Source organism: Haliotis rufescens, unplaced genomic scaffold, assembly GCF_023055435.1.
Source record: "Haliotis rufescens isolate VD_foot unplaced genomic scaffold, xgHalRufe1.0.p SCAF_2, whole genome shotgun sequence".
In the NCBI taxonomy this organism is placed as follows: domain Eukaryota; kingdom Metazoa; phylum Mollusca; class Gastropoda; order Lepetellida; family Haliotidae; genus Haliotis; species Haliotis rufescens.
This window is the reverse complement of record NW_025963890.1, coordinates 32,998,315-33,017,504: the sequence shown is the minus strand read 5'-3', so window position 1 is coordinate 33,017,504 and position 19,190 is coordinate 32,998,315. Positions and strand designations below refer to the sequence as shown.

At 41.2% G+C, this 19,190-nt stretch overlaps 1 protein-coding gene across 3 annotated transcripts in view; it reads left to right on the top strand.

Moving 5' to 3' along the window:
• The window catches only part of LOC124117948 (inactive tyrosine-protein kinase transmembrane receptor ROR1-like), a 233,569-nt gene that overhangs the window by 139,019 nt on the left and 75,360 nt on the right, over window positions 1-19,190 (top strand). For all 3 annotated transcript variants that reach the window (XM_046479969.2, XM_046479970.2, XM_046479971.2), the window contains one exon: window positions 3,758-3,827. In XM_046479969.2, coding sequence (XP_046335925.1) covers window positions 3,758-3,827 — 70 coding nt within the window. The remainder of the gene's footprint in view (window positions 1-3,757; window positions 3,828-19,190) is intronic.

Genomic DNA, 19,190 nt, shown 5'->3' with positions numbered 1-19,190 from the left:
TTAGAGTTGTATGTGTATGCTTTCCACATCTTCTTCCATTGATGCGTGCATGTGGATTAAATGATATCAGGAATTAAGGTCTCAGCGGCCCTTGGTGCAAGACTTGTGGCCTCATTATTTTATTGTGGCATGTTTGACCAGACTGGATAGTGATTGTAATGGGTCCTGAGAGGTGATTGGGGTGGCTAGCAGATATGTGAGGTAAGGTGAGCTCAGTGTACTTCTCCAAGGAGGAGATGATTAATAAACCACACATACATACTACACACAGTGGCAGTCTTGTGCTCCACGGATATGTGGTGTGAACGTAGTTATAGAGATAAACATCATCTGGAGATTTAGGGTAACTGGCACAAACACAACACACCAATATTTGCTCCAATAATACGCAAATGATAATGACATACATTTTATGGGGCAAATATGCATAAAAAGTAGCAGCACATTTCTGTTATCAGTTATGCTTAGTGTTCATCCATATCAGATCAAACAAACACCAGTCAGGCACATATCTGTACATGTTGATTAAGAGCCCACAGCACCCTCGTAGATGTATGTACATCACATGCCACATTACCTAACTATTTCAGTTTATGACTGAGAATGTGGAACGGCCTACGGAGTCTGCATGTAAACCACAGCAGTGGAGGCAACATGAAAGACATGGCACCAGCCACTCATCATGTTGCTCCCTCCATGTGTAGATAACAGGAGCTTTATGACAAGGCTGGGCAGGGTGCACATAAACCCTGAATGTACACTCAGATGGGAGAAGGAGGAGGCGAGTCACAGGATGGGGGTATTCATGGGGAATCTTATCTCACCAACAGATGCATACATTTTAATTCAACCTGCTAAAAACAAGTTGCCATAGAAACGTTATGAATCTGGATCATATCAGAATATTTGGCGATAACATACTTTCTGAAATATAGCTTCAATTTTGCAAAGATCCAGATTTTGTGATAAGGAGAGAACATGTGGTGTAAGAGTGAGTGGTATAAACACTGTAGCTTGATGAAGTATTTTTGAAGAGCTAGACAGAAGAGTAGATCATCCCCATCTGGGTCTGGCTAATGCTGCTGCCATGCTGCCAGGCATTGCACTTGATCAGGAATATACAACTTGAACTAAATGGATGTCACATGAAGCTTGGCTTGTTGTACACACTATCTTTTGCCTTATGGGAAGAACAAAGAACATATTTCATCCAATTTGTTTTTAAGTTTGTGTGCTTGGCTCTTATATGGAAGGAAGAGAATAGTGGATGACTTGATGGGTGTTATCATTCTCACAGAAGCCTGGCACCTAGTCTAACATATAGAACCAGAAATATAGTTATCTTACTTACAAATATATTTCTAAAAATAATAATAAAATCCAAATGGAAGCCAGAGCAATATAGACTTGCCAAATCATTCTACACTTGAGTTGGACTCCTTTTTTAATTTATTTCGGTCTTGGAGACCGACAACCATGACACCAGGTTAGGGTAGTTGTGTGTCGTGTCGTGATCACTCACATTAGATGATAGTCTGCCCTGGCCCCATTGGAGGGTAGTTGTGTGTCGTGTCGTGATCACTCACATTAGATGATAGTCTGCCCTGGCCCCATTGGAGGGTAGTTGTGTGTCGTTTCGTGATCACTCACATTAGATGATAGTCTGCCCTGGCCCCATTGGAGGGTAGTTGTGTGTCGTGTCGTGATCACTCACATTAGATGATAGTCTGCCCTGGCCCCATTGGAGGGTAGTTGTGTGTCGTGTCGTGATCACTCACATTAGATGATAGTCTGCCCTGGCCCCATACGAGGGTAGTTGTGTGTCGTGTCGTGATCACTCACATTAGATGATAGTCTGCCCTGGCCCCATTGGAGGGTAGTTGTGTGTCGTGTCGTGATCACTCACATTAGATGATAGTCTGCCCTAGCCCCATTGGAGGGTAGTTGTGTGTCGTGTCGTGATCACTCACATTAGATGATAGTCTGCCCTAGCCCCATTGGAGGGTAGTTGTGTGTCGTGTCGTGATCACTCACATTAGATGATAGTCTGCCCTAGCCCCATTGGAGGGTAGTTGTGTGTCGTGTCGTGATCACTCACATTAGATGATAGTCTGCCCTGGCCCCATTGGAGGGTAGTTGTGTGTCGTGTCGTGATCACTCACATTAGATGATAGTATACTCTGGCACTACTGGTAATCCAGGATAAGTTGAACCAACTCACAATATGCGATTGAAACAAGTAGGCAGTGCACAGAATTTGGGCACACATATTTGGTTTGTACAAGGTAGAGGGGGTGTATACATGTTGTGCACATGCAGGTCATGACAATGAAATTGACTCCGCTTCTGTGGAGACACATATAAGTGTGCTCATAAGACTATTGACAACAGAAAATAGCAGTTGAAAGTGAAATGGACACCATCATTTTCAAACTTGGTCTGATACAAAAAACGCATCAGAAGGCGAAAACTATGTGATTGTCCAGTTATCTCAATATAATTCCAGCTCGAAATATTACGTTTACAGTATGCTGAAACCCCATAAACACTGACATAGGATTAATTAAGGAGAATGTCATTGAGTCAACTATCACTATGTTAAGGTCTCAACCTTTAGTCATTTGATGAATGACATGACACTATATATTATTGCTCTCTGTGGTATAAAGAGTATTCCATTTTTACAGCAAATGGTTTCCCTTCATTGCCACGATACTTCTCAAGTGTTGTTATCTATGCAATTTGCTGTCACCATTTTCACAGTCATCGGGTACCTCACATCAGCACATACTATTATGTTCTATTAAACTCGTCACTAGAACTCAGTGTTCACCGAGTCGTGGACCATCCGCTACCCATTTCTTCACTATGGTATGTGCCCAGTGGGTGGACATAGTCATATGGGGTTAATTGTCAGGTCACAACTCAACTTATCCTGGCACCAGGTTAGGGCAGTTGTCTGTTGTGTCATGTTACACCAATGTATTGAGCTATATACTGTTATGTCAAATCAATTTTAGTGGACAGAATAGGTGAATGCTAAATATCCTGAATGCTTTGTTTATAGCAAAGTTTTATAAATATTATTATTTCAGATCCTGTGTTCCCCAAAATAAGCTTCATTCAAAATCATGAGTGACACACCAGCTGGTTAGCTCAAGCCCTTTGTAAACCAATGCAAATGAAAGCCCTGTAGAGTAGATGAAGTAAAGCTGCCGAACTTTTGCTCAAAAGCACAATATTTAATTATGACGTCATATCATTTAGGAGACAGGCAGTCATAACACGATGGTGAAACAAGACAAAGTTATTGAAACATCGCTGCTTTTCGCAATCCATTTTACTTTAGAACAAGTGTGTAAATTGGCAGGTAGATTTTAAAGAGTCTGTGTATCTGTGCTTTGTCAGTTGTTGACATCAACTGTCGCTTGAGTCACCAATTTGATGTGAATATGTATTATTTTGGATCAAACTTGAACAAGTGATTATGAATATGCACAAGCCACATATCGTGTCAGACAATCTCCATAGCCCTTGAGTTAATTGTAGGTGATGAATTTAACAGTGGTCAGAGACTTGGGAGGAATATATATGCTGACTAAACTTACCTACATTTTGTTCCCATTTCACACAAGATAGCCAGGACATCCACACCTCTCAGTCACAGATGTCTGCTGCTGACACTCTGCCGAGGTACTCTGCAGATGCAAATGTATTGAGACCCTTAATGATATCATCCTACTTTCCTATTTTTCAGTTGTGAGCCAAGTTGATCCAGATGATGCCTCCCGAGACTTTGGTGACTACTCCTACAGCTATGAAGACAGGTAGGATTACTAGCTACCCACTGCTGTGTGTTTGTGTAGTAGGAACAACTTCGGCACAACACAAGCTTATTGGTGTCCTAGCTGTGTCTGATGACACAACTTGATCACTTAGTTGGTCCGAAGTCCCTAAGGTTCATCCATATCTGTGAATTGTTAATTTGCCATGTACATGTTTGCTTCTCCTCTAAACCAGCCAAGAGAGGTTCCGCCTGACAAGGATGGATTATGTTTCTCAAGAATTTTCATCAAATGTTAAATTTGTTTTTGGTAAACAATACAAACTTTACAGTGTTTCATGCAGTGTTCCGAAAGAGCAGCTCCTTTGTGAGTCTTATCTATATACAGTATGGTGGTATCCAATCTATTCAAAGCACAACATTAGCCAGCTGTCATCTGCAGCTATTGACAGGAAAGTTGCCATATTCTGTCAAGAATTGTTGCCATATAAAATCTAAAGAGTATGTTTTTAAATATGTGTTGGTAAGTTTGTGGAAAATAATTTTTTTAAATAAATATGTGTTTTTGCATTAAAAGCTATCATTTATAAAAAAAATACTGGGACATGATTGGTACTAATTTTTAGTGATGAAGATTATAGACTGGACAACCAAGTTTGTCAATGGCATTATCATAAGCAGTCAGGGATGACCTTTGAAAATAAATGTTTAAATGTGGTATGTACATTTGATCATTGTTGTTGAATCCTAAGTATAGAATAGTTACGAGATATATTGAATGAAACTTAATATGAAACTGGATATGTCAGTTTAGCACAAAGGTGAAACTAGATAGCCGCTGTCAAGAAAGTTTTATATACGTGTAAGGCCTACTGTTGCTATGGTACGCTTTTTATCTTGCATAACTTAAGTGCCATGTGATGTTAGAAGTGAAGTATAAGGTGCCACCTGTTCCTGGAACAAACAGATGTTTAGTTTTGACTTTATGGTGTTTGCTGTACACATAGAGGTAGGATGCGCGGTGGAATGGTGACAGGACACTGTCTGTACAGTTTAAAGAAGCAGTAGCAAACCAGCAAATGTCACACTGACTGGAGATTACAACCTATTCATGTTGTATGATGTAGTTAGTGAAGTGGGTGTTTGTGTTCCATGCTGCTAGGGAAAAGGTGGCCAGGTATGAAGGGTGGCCTCACTCATTTCAGTCTTGTAACTGTGTGGAGCATGTGCATCTGCTGTCTTAGTGCTTGCATAGGCTTATCTACCCAGTAATTTCGATCCATAACTCAGGGAGCATGAAATGTTGTTTCATTGTTGGTAGGCCACTCTCCCCTGCTGTTGAATAGAACAGTTGAATGCATTTTATGTGTCTTTGTTTAAAACTGACATTCATTGTCCCAGTGTGTGGACACACCAATCCTCCAGTTGCCAACCGTTTTTACAAAAAGTGATTTTGTTATGCATTAATGATCATGGCATAACTGTCATTGTCCTAACTGAACATGTGTTTTGGAAAGACAAAACTATCAGTAGAAATAGCTTTTACATCTAGCTTTGGCCATGTGAGCCCCAGGTTTTATGGCTGTTATTATGTGGGAGTTTTGCACATCAGTAGTTTTATGATGGAATAATAACTGTGCTCTAATCTGTACAGCTGCCACCCATAATGGTGCGGCTTTATGTCCCAGCAAGGTATGTGTTACAGCTCACACAGCTCAATCAGGCACATCTAGTCTCCAGGCAGACAACCCAACAAAGGCATTTTTATTAAGCTTTCTGGAAAAGGATTGCTACAAGAACTTATTTAAGAAAATCTGTTTGTAGGCATATATATATCTGTACCATTTCTTTGTGTTAGCCCAATGATGGAGGAATGTTGTTAGAAAAAGGTCAGGTCTTGCCTGTCCATTTTCATGTGCTAAAGTACCCACTTGAATGGTATGGGCATGTTGCCATTGCCCATAAGAACCTGCAGTTTAAGGACAATCTATTGTGTCACAATATATATATTTGAACACTTGCATAAGATCTCCATAACTCTTCTTGCTTGGTGTAGCTTACTTCAGTGACTGAAATAGTTCCTTGTAAATATTTCTACTTACACATTGAGAAGACAAAATGCTGTCAATGTTGTAACCAGTGAGGCATTTTGTTATGTATGAATGTGAATGGAACTACCAGCTGAGCACCATGTTGATGAGATGATTTTGTAATGTAAGGGAAGTAACCCCTGCTTCAGATTGCTGCTGTGAGTGGGGAAGTAAGTGAATCACCCGTACAATCTCACTGAAGGCCTTGATCACACTGCACCTTGCCTGTTTTGTTTTCCATTGTTTTACAAGGTGTTCATTCTATTCAGTTTTCTGTCACACTGTAGAACAGATGTACTGCTGTTGGTGTGTTTGCTGCATGTCAGTGATGGGATACAGCTCCGCCTTCAGTTATCAGCTGCACATGTTCAAACTAATATTCATTATGGTGGTGTTTTTTCATGTTTTATGAAGTGTAAGATTAATTTTACCAGTGGAATCATGTGTCATCAGCCTAGACAGTGTAGTGTGAGTTGCATAAATGAAATGAATTAATCAGACACAGATGCATTTAGATAACGAGTCCAGCCTGAATATCCATGACTAGATTACACTAATTAATTACCCTGCAAGTGTGTCCTGCTAGACTACTCACAAGCTCAATAGCTAATTCATTATGTTAAGGCAAAACAAAAAGTATCAAGGATCACATAAAGAGAGAGGGAGAGAAGTGCTGTTTCATAATAATGAGCAATGATTTTGGTTTCCAAGAAAATTTTGTTACTGCAGTTGACACTCTATATAACATCACAAGGGTAGTTTGAATATGTAGTCTTTGAATGTCAAATTATTGATATCAGTAATCTTGATAAAAATGGACTTTGACTGTTGGTTAACTGGTTATTATTTTTTATGCATGTATTATGTTTGTCTCATGAAGCAGTGTAGACAAGATGCAGGCTGTTTTATATGAAGTGGATGTCATTGAATGAGATGACGTCCATGTGCATATACCTCCAGTGAAGTGAAAAGTTCTTTCTGCACGCACATAACTGTCATGACCCATCCAAGTGAACTGACAATTTTTTCACAATACAAGCTGCGACCCAAGTGTACAGGAATAATGCAATGAAGATGAATCTGGAGTGCATTGTTGCTGTGATGATAAGATGTGCAAACGTCAAGTCTGTTTACTACTGTGGGTTCTCCCAGCAATTCTCTGACAAATCTCATACACCATGGTTGCTTCTGCAATTCTGTAATGGCAGTTCACTGTAGGCTTGGCAAATGATTCACCAAAATTGCTTTGCATATGATAGCACAATGTGAGCCTACAATGATCAATGCAAGTGATAACCTGCATATGAATGGAGTTGGTTCCCGAAGAGCTGTGTTGTTAGGAGGAAGCAACTGTGCCATGTATGTAAGTGACGACTGAGAATAGCTAGGAGAGCCTAACTGTGCCTTGTATGTAAGTGATGACTGAGTGTAGCTAGGAGAGCCTAACTGTGCCATGTATGTAAGTGATGACTGAGTGTAGCTAGGAGAGCCTAACTGTGCCTTGTATGTAAGTGATGACTGAGTGTAGCTAGGAGAGCCTAACTGTGCCTTGTATGTAAGTGATGACTGAGTGTAGCTAGGAGAGCCTAACTGTGCCATGTATGTAAGTGATAACTGAGTGTAGCTAGGAGAGCCAAACTGTGCCTTGTATGTAAGTGATGACTGAGTGTAGCTAGGAGAGCCTAACTGTGCCTTGTATGTAAGTGATGACTGAGTGTAGCTAGGAGAGCCTAACTGTGCCTTGTATGTAAGTGATAACTGAGTGTAGCTAGGAGAGCCAAACTGTGCCTTGTATGTAAGTGATGACTGAGTGTAGCTAGGAGAGCCTAACTGTGCCTTGTATGTAAGTGATGACTGAGTGTAGCTAGGAGAGCCTAACTGTGCCTTGTATGTAAGTGATGACTGAGTGTAGCTAGGAGAGCCTAACTGTGCCTTGTATGTAAGTGATGACTGAGTGTAGCTAGGAGAGCCTAACTGTGCCTTGTATGTAAGTGATGACTGAGTGTAGCTAGGAGAGCCTAACTGTGCCTTGTATGTAAGTGATGACCGAGTCTAGCTAAGAGAGCCTAACTGTGCCTTGTATGTAAGTGATGACTGAGTGTAGCTAGGAGAGCCTAACTGTGCCTTGTATGTAAGTGATGACTGAGTGTAGCTAGGAGAGCCTAACTGTGCCTTGTATGTAAGTGATGACTGAGTGTAGCTAGGAGAGCCTAACTGTGCCATGTATGTAAGTGATAACTGAGTGTAGCTAGGAGAGCCTAACTGTGCCTTGTATGTAAGTGATAACTGAGTCTAGCTAGGAGAGCCTAACTGTGCCTTGTATGTAAGTGATAACTGAGTCTAGCTAGGAGAGCCTAACTGTGCCTTGTATGTAAGTGATGACTGAGTCTAGCTAGGAGAGCCTAACTGTGCCTTGTATGTAAGTGATGACCGAGTCTAGCTAAGAGAGCCTAACTGTGCCTTGTATGTAAGTGATGACTGAGTGTAGCTAGGAGAGCCTAACTGTGCCTTGTATGTAGTGATGACCGAGTCTAGCTAAGAGAGCCTAACTGTGCCATGTATGTAAGTGATAACTGAGTGTAGCTAGGAGAGCCAAACTGTGCCTTGTATGTAAGTGATGACTGAGTGTAGCTAGGAGAGCCTAACTGTGCCTTGTATGTAAGTGATGACTGAGTGTAGCTAGGAGAGCCTAACTGTGCCTTGTATGTAAGTGATAACTGAGTGTAGCTAGGAGAGCCAAACTGTGCCTTGTATGTAAGTGATGACTGAGTGTAGCTAGGAGAGCCTAACTGTGCCTTGTATGTAAGTGATGACTGAGTGTAGCTAGGAGAGCCTAACTGTGCCTTGTATGTAAGTGATGACTGAGTGTAGCTAGGAGAGCCTAACTGTGCCTTGTATGTAAGTGATGACTGAGTGTAGCTAGGAGAGCCTAACTGTGCCTTGTATGTAAGTGATGACTGAGTGTAGCTAGGAGAGCCTAACTGTGCCTTGTATGTAAGTGATGACCGAGTCTAGCTAAGAGAGCCTAACTGTGCCTTGTATGTAAGTGATGACTGAGTGTAGCTAGGAGAGCCTAACTGTGCCTTGTATGTAAGTGATGACTGAGTGTAGCTAGGAGAGCCTAACTGTGCCTTGTATGTAAGTGATGACTGAGTGTAGCTAGGAGAGCCTAACTGTGCCATGTATGTAAGTGATAACTGAGTGTAGCTAGGAGAGCCTAACTGTGCCTTGTATGTAAGTGATAACTGAGTCTAGCTAGGAGAGCCTAACTGTGCCTTGTATGTAAGTGATAACTGAGTCTAGCTAGGAGAGCCTAACTGTGCCTTGTATGTAAGTGATGACTGAGTCTAGCTAGGAGAGCCTAACTGTGCCTTGTATGTAAGTGATGACCGAGTCTAGCTAAGAGAGCCTAACTGTGCCTTGTATGTAAGTGATGACTGAGTGTAGCTAGGAGAGCCTAACTGTGCCTTGTATGTAAGTGATGACTGAGTGTAGCTAGGAGAGCCTAACTGTGCCTTGTATGTAAGTGATGACTGAGTGTAGCTAGGAGAGCCTAACTGTGCCTTGTATGTAAGTGATGACTGAGTGTAGCTAGGAGAGCCTAACTGTGCCTTGTATGTAAGTGATGACTGAGTGTAGCTAGGAGAGCCTAACTGTGCCTTGTATGTAAGTGATGACTGAGTGTAGCTAGGAGAGCCTAACTGTGCCTTGTATGTAAGTGATAACTGAGTGTAGCTAGGAGAGCCAAACTGTGCCTTGTACGTAAGTGATGACTGATTGTAGCTAGGAGAGCCTAACTGTGCCATGTATGTAAGTGATGACCGAGTCTAGCTAAGAGAGCCTAACTGTGCCTTGTATGTAAGTGATGACTGAGTGTAGCTAGGAGAGCCTAACTGTGCCTTGTATGTAAGTGATGACTGAGTGTAGCTAGGAGAGCCTAACTGTGCCTTGTATGTAAGTGATGACTGAGTCTAGCTAGGAGAGCCTAACTGTGCCTTGTATGTAAGTGATGACCGAGTCTAGCTAAGAGAGCCTAACTGTGCCTTGTATGTAAGTGATGACTGAGTGTAGCTAGGAGAGCCTAACTGTGCCTTGTATGTAAGTGATGACTGAGTGTAGCTAGGAGAGCCTAACTGTGCCTTGTATGTAAGTGATGACTGAGTGTAGCTAGGAGAGCCTAACTGTGCCTTGTATGTAAGTGATGACTGAGTGTAGCTAGGAGAGCCTAACTGTGCCTTGTATGTAAGTGATGACTGAGTGTAGCTAGGAGAGCCTAACTGTGCCTTGTATGTAAGTGATGACTGAGTGTAGCTAGGAGAGCCTAACTGTGCCTTGTATGTAAGTGATAACTGAGTGTAGCTAGGAGAGCCAAACTGTGCCTTGTACGTAAGTGATGACTGATTGTAGCTAGGAGAGCCTAACTGTGCCATGTATGTAAGTGATGACTGAGTGTAGGTAGGAGAGCCTAACTGTGCCTTGTATGTAAGTGATAACTGAGTGTAGCTAGGAGAGCCAAACTGTGCCTTGTATGTAAGTGATGACTGAGTGTAGCTAGGAGAGCCTAACTGTGCCTTGTATGTAAGTGATGACTGAGTGTAGCTAGGAGAGCCTAACTGTGCCTTGTATGTAAGTGATAACTGAGTGTAGCTAGGAGAGCCTAACTGTGCCTTGTATGTAAGTGATAACTGAGTGTAGCTAGGAGAGCCAAACTGTGCCTTGTATGTAAGTGATAACTGAGTGTAGCTAGGAGAGCCTAACTGTGCCTTGTATGTAAGTGATGACTGAGTGTAGCTAGGAGAGCCTAACTGTGCCTTGTATGTAAGTGATGACTGAGTGTAGCTAGGAGAGCCTAACTGTGCCTTGTATGTAAGTGATGACTGAGTGTAGCTAGGAGAGCCAAACTGTGCCTTGTATGTAAGTGATGACTGAGTGTAGCTAGGAGAGCCAAACTGTGCCTTGTATGTAAGTGATAACTGAGTGTAGCTAGGAGAGCCAAACTGTGCCTTGTATGTAAGTGATGACTGAGTGTAGCTAGGAGAGCCTAGTTCCTGATACATGAGGCAGTTGTGGTAAATACTGCAACGCAGACATGCCATCCAACTTTTTTTATGTACATGATAATCTGAATCAATATAAATACTCTTTTTACTGATGAATAGAGCATATTGAATAACTAACTTAAGATTTTTTCAAATATTATTCCAGATGCAAGTTAACATGAAACCAAAACAACCTGGAGTAATTCAGATTCATGTTTACCTCAGCTGAAATGAAGAGACATGAATGCCTCAGAATAACATTTTGTCATTCCATTTTTGGAGTGTTAGATGAGAATGTACTGTGGCAATAGTAAAATGCCCTTCATAGTCCCTTATCTGCAACATTAGTATTTGTGTTTGGGAAGCCATGACTGTTTACAAGGAGACACATTACCCACTTATTACATGGGTAGTTAGATTTAAGATTTAGCAGTCTCACTGCTACAAGCAAGGAGCCATCTGGGTGAAATGTTTAATTGGACTTAGAACAGGCCCTTCTCTTATGTAGTCAATGTCATGTGATTACTTTCCCGCTGTAAAGATACGCATGAAACCATTGTGCTTGTAATGGTGAGTTCAGAGTTAAGACAGGCCAGGCCTAATGGCTCCTCACAGAGATTTTAGTTTCCAATAAAGCCATATTAGAACAGTTTATGTTAGGTACAGCGGAAGTTATGACTATTTGGTCATCTATAAACATTTATCTGTGTCCACCAAGCCAGCTTTCATTATGGTAATAACGTCTATGTATTGTCCACCTACAAGGGACAGATCCCCTGTAGACCTGTGCAAGGCCAGGAGGGTGGCTTGATACCACTGACTAGATAATGCCTTTATCTCCCCCCTCTGGCTATCAAACTGATGAAGTTTACAAGACTTAGCAAGGTCTGCTTTGTTGTTGAAGAGTTGAACAGTCTGTCAGTGTAACAGAATCAACAGGGGAGGGTACTGCTAAAGTGGACACTATATCTTCACATTAGTGTTTTCCCATTAACTTGGTCGTATTCATTTGTGTAGACCATGGCGTAGAGAGACAGGCAAAATGATAGGTGCCCAGTGTTCAGGATATGAACAAGCCTAAACAGCAGGACGAATCTACTGAGTAGGCAGCGTAACAGCAGGACTTGGCAAATATTGACGCTGGCCAATGTGAGACAATTTTATCAGTGGGGTATGATGAAAAGGACAATGTCATCTGTTGTATTTTTCCTATGCCTTGAGCTCTACCAATACATATTAAAATAAACTGTGACAAGTGTTCATAGGTATGATTCAGGATTTATAGTTAACAATACAAAGCTGTATTACAAGCAATTGTCAAAACTTGTCTTCTTTCGGTAACCAACCAGAGAGCTTACTATGTGACTAGAAGAACTTCAATCAAAGTAGTCTTCAGTAATAATGTTTGTTTTTAAGTGAACTTTTTACCTTAAAGTTTACCAAAGTGAACTATACTGAATATGACCCAATGTGTCTAAAAGTTGCAAACAGAAACTGTGGTGAAAAAGATATGTTTATTACTATTAATTTACAATGTCTAATAATTTGATACAGACAGTCATGCTAAAGGCACATTGAACAGCAATGCCTACCTGTTGGTCCAACAGCTAGCATGTCCTGTGTCTGTCAAGCCTATCCCAGGAGCCAGGTGCTCCTCCACTTTTGTACAGGGAGCAGACGTGCAAGCAGTCACATCTTATATACTGGTCTATCATTCTTCACAGATTAACTGACATGCCAGGGGTATCTTTATGCCATTTTGGCATGACTTACACCCCTTTCAACCAAAGCATATTTTGCACACTTTTTCAAGGTATATGTGGAATGTGTCAGCTTTATGACACATCAAATGCTTGGCCCAGTAATGATGGAGGCTTATAGGCTGATCTGATAGTGATATCAACACGGCTAAACACTGGTGGGAAGGAAAACTTGTGACATTCATAATTAAGAGATTGTGGAAAATTTGACATGCACACAGATATAGTGAGCAGGTGCAAGGCAAAATTTAGCGAGATTGATGAATCTGTAGGCAGCTGGTGACGTCTGAACGTATGAGAAGATACTGATGACTCTGTGGAGAGCAGGAGGTACTGCATAGTCGGGATGAGATATGCGTGTAGGTACTTCATGTCAGGTCTAATTATGAGTCTGAGGAAGTGGGCTGATAGTCCCTGTACCCCTTCTCTGCCTGCTGCAGCAGATTCTAGTGAGATGGTGAAGTTTTGCCTTAAGAGAGGTCTGCCATGCCCAGAATATCTGGTTCTGTCATCAGAATATAATACTACACTAACGTGGTTAACTTTGACATGCTATTGGCTACAACTGCACGAAAATAATAGGATCATTAGTTGTGGTTTGAGGTGTTGAATACAGAGCTTTGTCATTGTCATAGTAACAATCAGGGAGTAGAACTCAAGTTCGAGGAAGCTGGTATCTAAGTTGATGAAGGCACCATGGCTATACCCTTGATATTGTCTAATGACGGAATGTGTTTATATATGTGTTGTACATTGATTGGTCAGTATGCTGTAGCAGCAGGTAGGTACCAGCAGGTCTTGGCAACAGAGACTCGCTGAAGGGGGATAAAGCAACTGAAATTTCCAGCCACACTTTCTTCAAACTGCAGCCCTTAGGCTTAAACAAGAGATGTTTCTCGTGATGGTGTGAGTCATTTATACCTACTGGCTCAATGCTATTTTTGTCCCCGGTTCCAAAATTCAGCCATTCCTCATTTTCCTCATTTTAGGCTTTTCTGTGGGGCCTTCAGTCTTCAAGGCTGTATGCCATGGTACACTATGTACAAAACTATTATTACACTTGTTTCCAAGTTGTTACACTTTCCTTTCACTCTTTCCTTTCACTGGTTGTCTTCTTTCATTTGCTGTTTGATGACAAGACCAGGTTCACAAAAATGTGGTTTAAGAAACAACAAAAAAGCCTGGTCACCCTGTCATTTTTATCCCCCAGGCATATAATGAGGAATTTTTTATGTTTTACGTATCTATGGCAACAAGTTGGACTTAGGTTCTATAGGTTATAGTTCGTTTCCGGAGCATAACTCAAAACCTATTCAAAACTTTCTAACAAAACTTGGCATGCCTATCAGACTCATGCTGAACTGGTACCTTTTGCTATTTAGGAATTTTAGACATTTTTATTTTTTACGTTTCCATGGCAACAAGTTGGTCTTAGGTTCTATAGGGTAGAGTTCTTTTTACGGAGTGTAACTCAAAAACTGTTAAATACTTTCTTACAAAACTTTGCATGTCTACCAGCCACACTCTAAACTGGTGCCTTTTGCTATTTAGGAATTTTTATATATATTTTTTTTACGTTTCCATGGCAACAAGTTGGATTTAAGTTTTAATATAGGGTGGGTTCACTTATGGAGTATAACAAATAAACTGTTAAATATTTCCTTGCCAAACATTGCATGTCTATATATAAAGCACATACTGAACTGGTGCCATTTGATTTTAAGGAGTTTTAGAAATGTTTATTTTAGAATTTCCATTGCAGCTATTTTGACATGGGCTATGAGAAATGTTGGGTCAGTTACCTGTTTTGGGACCATAATGTGTTAAAATGGGCAGGGGATATAGATGACTTCGGTGACTATAGGCTTGTTTAGTTATTGTTTCTTGTCCACTTTCTATAGCTAATCACACATTGGGGGATACTTGTCTTGGAAAGGCCCACTTTCCATTGCTAATCACATATTGGGGGATGCTTGTCTTGGAAAGGCCCACTTTCCATTGCTAATCACATATTGGGGGATGCTTGTCTTGGAAAGGCCCACTTTCCATTGCTAATCACACATTGGGGGATGCTTGTCTTGGAAAGGCCCACTTTCCATTGCTAATCACACATTGGGGGATGCTTGTCTTGGAAAGGCCCACTTTCCATTGCTAATCACACATTGGGGGATGCTTGTCTTGGAAAGGCTAATCACACATTGGGGGATGCTTGTCTTGGAAAGGCCCACTTTCCATTGCTAATCACACATTGGGGGATACATGTCTTGGGAGGCCCACTTTCCATTGCTAATCACATATTTGGGGATGCTTGTCTTGGAAAAGCCCACTTTCTATAGCTAATCACACATTGGGGGATACTTGTCTTGGAAAGGCCCACTTTCCATTGCTAATCACATATTGGGGGATGCTTGTCTTGGAAAGGCCCACTTTCCATTGCTAATCACACATTGGGGGATGCTTGTCTTGGAAAGGCCCACTTTCCATTGCTAATCACACATTGGGGGATGCTTGTCTTGGAAAGGCCAACTTTCCATTGTTGATCACATATTTGGGGATGCTTGTCTTGGAAAGGCCCACCTTATTTGTGAACCATTTATTCAATCTGAAGTATCAGTAAGCTGCGAGTGTCCTCAAATTTTGACGTTTATAGTTTGTAGTAATACTGTACAGTTTCCAACACTACTCGTGAACAGCCTGTAGTAATACTGTACAGTTTCCAACACTACTCGTGAACAGCCTGTAGTAATACTGTACAGTTTCCAACACTACTCGTGAACAGCCTGTAGTAATACTGTACAGTTTCCAACACTACTCGTGAACAGCCTGTAGTAATACTGTAAATGTTTTGTACATATTTCTTCAACTGATCTATCCCTTCAATGCCATCTTCCATGCCTCATCTTCCAAATACACTGCAGGCCACTGACACATGAGGAGAAAATGTTTGTCAGCTAGGACATTTCATTTCTCATTCAGTCTTGCTTGTCTGACTTGTGAGAGGACATGCCAAAAACTGCCCAAGGTGACATTTTGTGGCCCACACTATTGTCTTAGGCCATAAAGCAAGGTGCCTTGTGTGTGGCCATGTGTTACCAGTCTGTACTGTGGTCAGTATACTTACTCTCATTCATCATTACACAAGGATTAGACGCCTTCACATGTGCCACGAAAGCTTCTACCTAATATATAAAGACGATTCATCTGTTTATAAACATGTAACATTTTGTTATCCTGTTCTCACATTGAACATGTATTTTTTAAGTCACAAGCCACTTTAAGCCACTTGTTGTAGTGCTTGTGCCATGCTAGCCAACCTTGTGTGTAGTTTATTTCTGGTCATGGAGGTCTGGTTGCGGGTTTCTTTAGGACAATGCTGATTGTTGTGTTGACATGGGGTCTGATCTACAAGCAATATGTCCATCACAGTCCATTTACATCTATTGTGTAATCTGTTCACAGCCTTGTTTGGTTCACTATGTTTGTTATCTACCGATGAAAGTTGTATTCCTGATTGTGCTTCATTCAAAGAGAGTGAGAAACAAGTATTGTCCTTTAACAGAGGTGTATCTGACTTCCAGTTCAGAAGACATGTTATGGGTTAGGAACTATTGAAGAAACATCCATACTTTCACTGACTACAGCATAATATCCTTCATTGAAAACACTCATATTTAAACCTATACTGAAAAAAAGAAAACTATCTGTAGTAACTTGATTGTTTTTTATGAATACTTGAACTTTGTTTAGGGTTCAATGTAAGGTTGAAGTTTATTGATGCATGGTGCACATGCTCAAGCCACACTAATAAAAGCAGTTGTCTTCCACTCAGTTGGCTAATTAGGGGCATACAGGAACAATGATAGCAAAATTACCCATGGCTCTTTGGGGTTTTAGTCTGGTGAACCACTCAAGCTCACAACCCTCCTAAAACATAATTTCTTTGGAAATGACTAACTTCAGAGATATAACTTCCCTGTAATAGCCCAGTGTAACAATATTGATAATTTCCTGGCACTAGCAAAATCAATGAAATGGCCAAACTTAAGATTTGAAATCCACAAGACCAGTAATTGATCAAACATGACCATGAACTTGAGGTTTAATTGGTAATGTTACAGTGCACAGTCTTAAGTATTGGGTAATATTCAGATGCCTTCATTAAATTACATGCAAATGCATGATGTTTGAACATCACAATCTATGCATATGTTGATAAATAACAGACATTTGGAGTGAAGCTAGCTTACTTCTTCATGTCATCAGAATTTCCTTGACTGCTCAAAGACAAGCTCCTGGTAGAGTCAGCAACTGCTCATGGAATCCTGGGCCTACCTTTAGAATACAGTACAAACATGACAATACCCTATGACGTAATTTGTAGTATTTTGTTGCCAATCACACCTGCGAAACAATGCCCTGTGACGTCAAGGGGTCATCGAGTATGCATAAACTCCTCCCAGTGATCTATCATCTCTACACGCAATGTCATTGAATACGCCCAGCGGTGTTTAGAGTTTTGAATATTTGTTTACTAAATATAGCCGATACAGTGCATTTTATAGCAAGCGCTAGTATACGAAAGCACTTTGGTGTTTTTTTGTATTTTTTTTTGTTTTTTTTCTCGTAATTCAGGTGGCTAAAATGGTTAGAAATGGGAACTAATATACATATATTATTTTTTGGGTTCATTTATTTTCATTATTATGCACAAGAATGCAGTTTATTATTAGGGATATTATACTGGCGCTGAACACATCCAAATGTTGCCAGTGTTAGGGTAGGTTACCCCGAAAACCTATCCTTAGGCCTTGGACCCCCTTTACGATCAAGTGGGTGAGGTACCCCTTTAGTGGCTATGAGATTATTCGAACTCTATCCTTAGCCCTTGGATCCCCTTTATGACCAATCACCCCGTACGATCATTAGGGTTAGTTACCCGTTAAGTGGCTATTATAGATTCTATAGCGGCTCCTAATATTCTTCACACACAAATGTCAAGGAAAAGGATGAAATGGTTTTGTGTCGATTAGTTTGGCTACTGGAAACTGTCCTGGAACATTCACACAAGCCACTTTCACTGGCTACATTTTTTCAATACTGATTCAAAAGCGAACTCATCATTGTGTCGTCGCTAGCCATGCTCATGCCTCCCTCATTTCTACTTTTATTCACATCATCCTTACAGTGTTCCCTACCACACTTTTCTGTCACAAAAATCACCCGACGAATCATTAAATATCATGTTATCATGCGTCTCGCGAGTTCGATGTCTGACCTCTGACGCCTGGAGCTGTTTTCAGTTCGCGCCATATCATTCCATATCATTCCTCACAACTCGGAATCTTGTACATTACGGAATGGGACAAGTGTGCCAAATGGCATCGGTATCATTTGTAAGTATCCATAGACTAAAGTCATGAGACACCATGCCTATCCATAACCTTCGTAAGTGTTCGTCCCCTATTCGACTCTTTTCGTTCAGTTCCGTAACGTCGTAGGCATGACTAGGTAAATTTGCACTAAGTTCCACAGTGTGAACGTAGCTCAGTTGGTTAGCTGTAGGGCTAATAATCCGAAGGTTGCGAGTTCGCGTCCAACGGATTCTCACAAAAACTGGTTGCTTGTCTTAGAGACATGTGACCTATGGTGGAGATCGTCCTCAAGAGAAGTTGTGGTACTGTAATCTGAAGGTTCTCCGAGTCCTGATTTGAATTTTATTGTGTTTTGTCACAGTACTCAATGTCACAGATATCCAGGTGAGCTACAATGCCTCACACTTGTGTTTCTTGAAGAATTCAATTTTGAAAATGTACCATATAAATTTAACACAAACACACCAGAAAACTAAACAGTACAGCACTCTCACGGTGTCAGTTGAAGTGTATTTGTGTGATGTGGGGATGCTACAGTTGTAGTGTGTGTGTGATGTGAAGATGCTACAGTTGTAGGGTGTGTGTGATGTGGAGATGCTACAGTTGTAGGGTGTGTGTGATGTGGGGTTGCTACAGTTGTAGTGTGTGTGATGTGGGGATGCTACAGTTGTAGGGTTTGTGTGATGTGGAGATGCTACAGTTGTAGGGGGTGTGTGATGTGGGGTTGCTACAGTTGTAGGGGGTGTGTGATGTGGGGATGCTACAGTTGTAGTGTGTGTGTGATGTGGGGTTGCTACAGTTGTAGTGTGTGTGTGATGTGGAGATGCTACAGTTGTAGGGTGTGTGTGATGTGGGGTTGCTACAGTTGTAGTGTGTGTGATGTGGGGTTGCTACAGTTGTAGTGTGTGTGATGTAGGGATGCTACAGTTGTAGTGTGTGTGTGATGTGGGGTTGCTACAGTTGTAGGGGGTGTGTGATGTGGGGATGCTACAGTTCTAGTGTGTGTGTGATGTGGGGTTGCTACAGTTGTAGTGTGTGTGTGATGTGGGGATGCTACAGTTGTAGGGTTTGTGTGATGTGGGGATGCTACAGTTGTAGTGTGTGTGTGATGTGAGGATGCTACAGTTGTAGTGTGTGTGTGATGT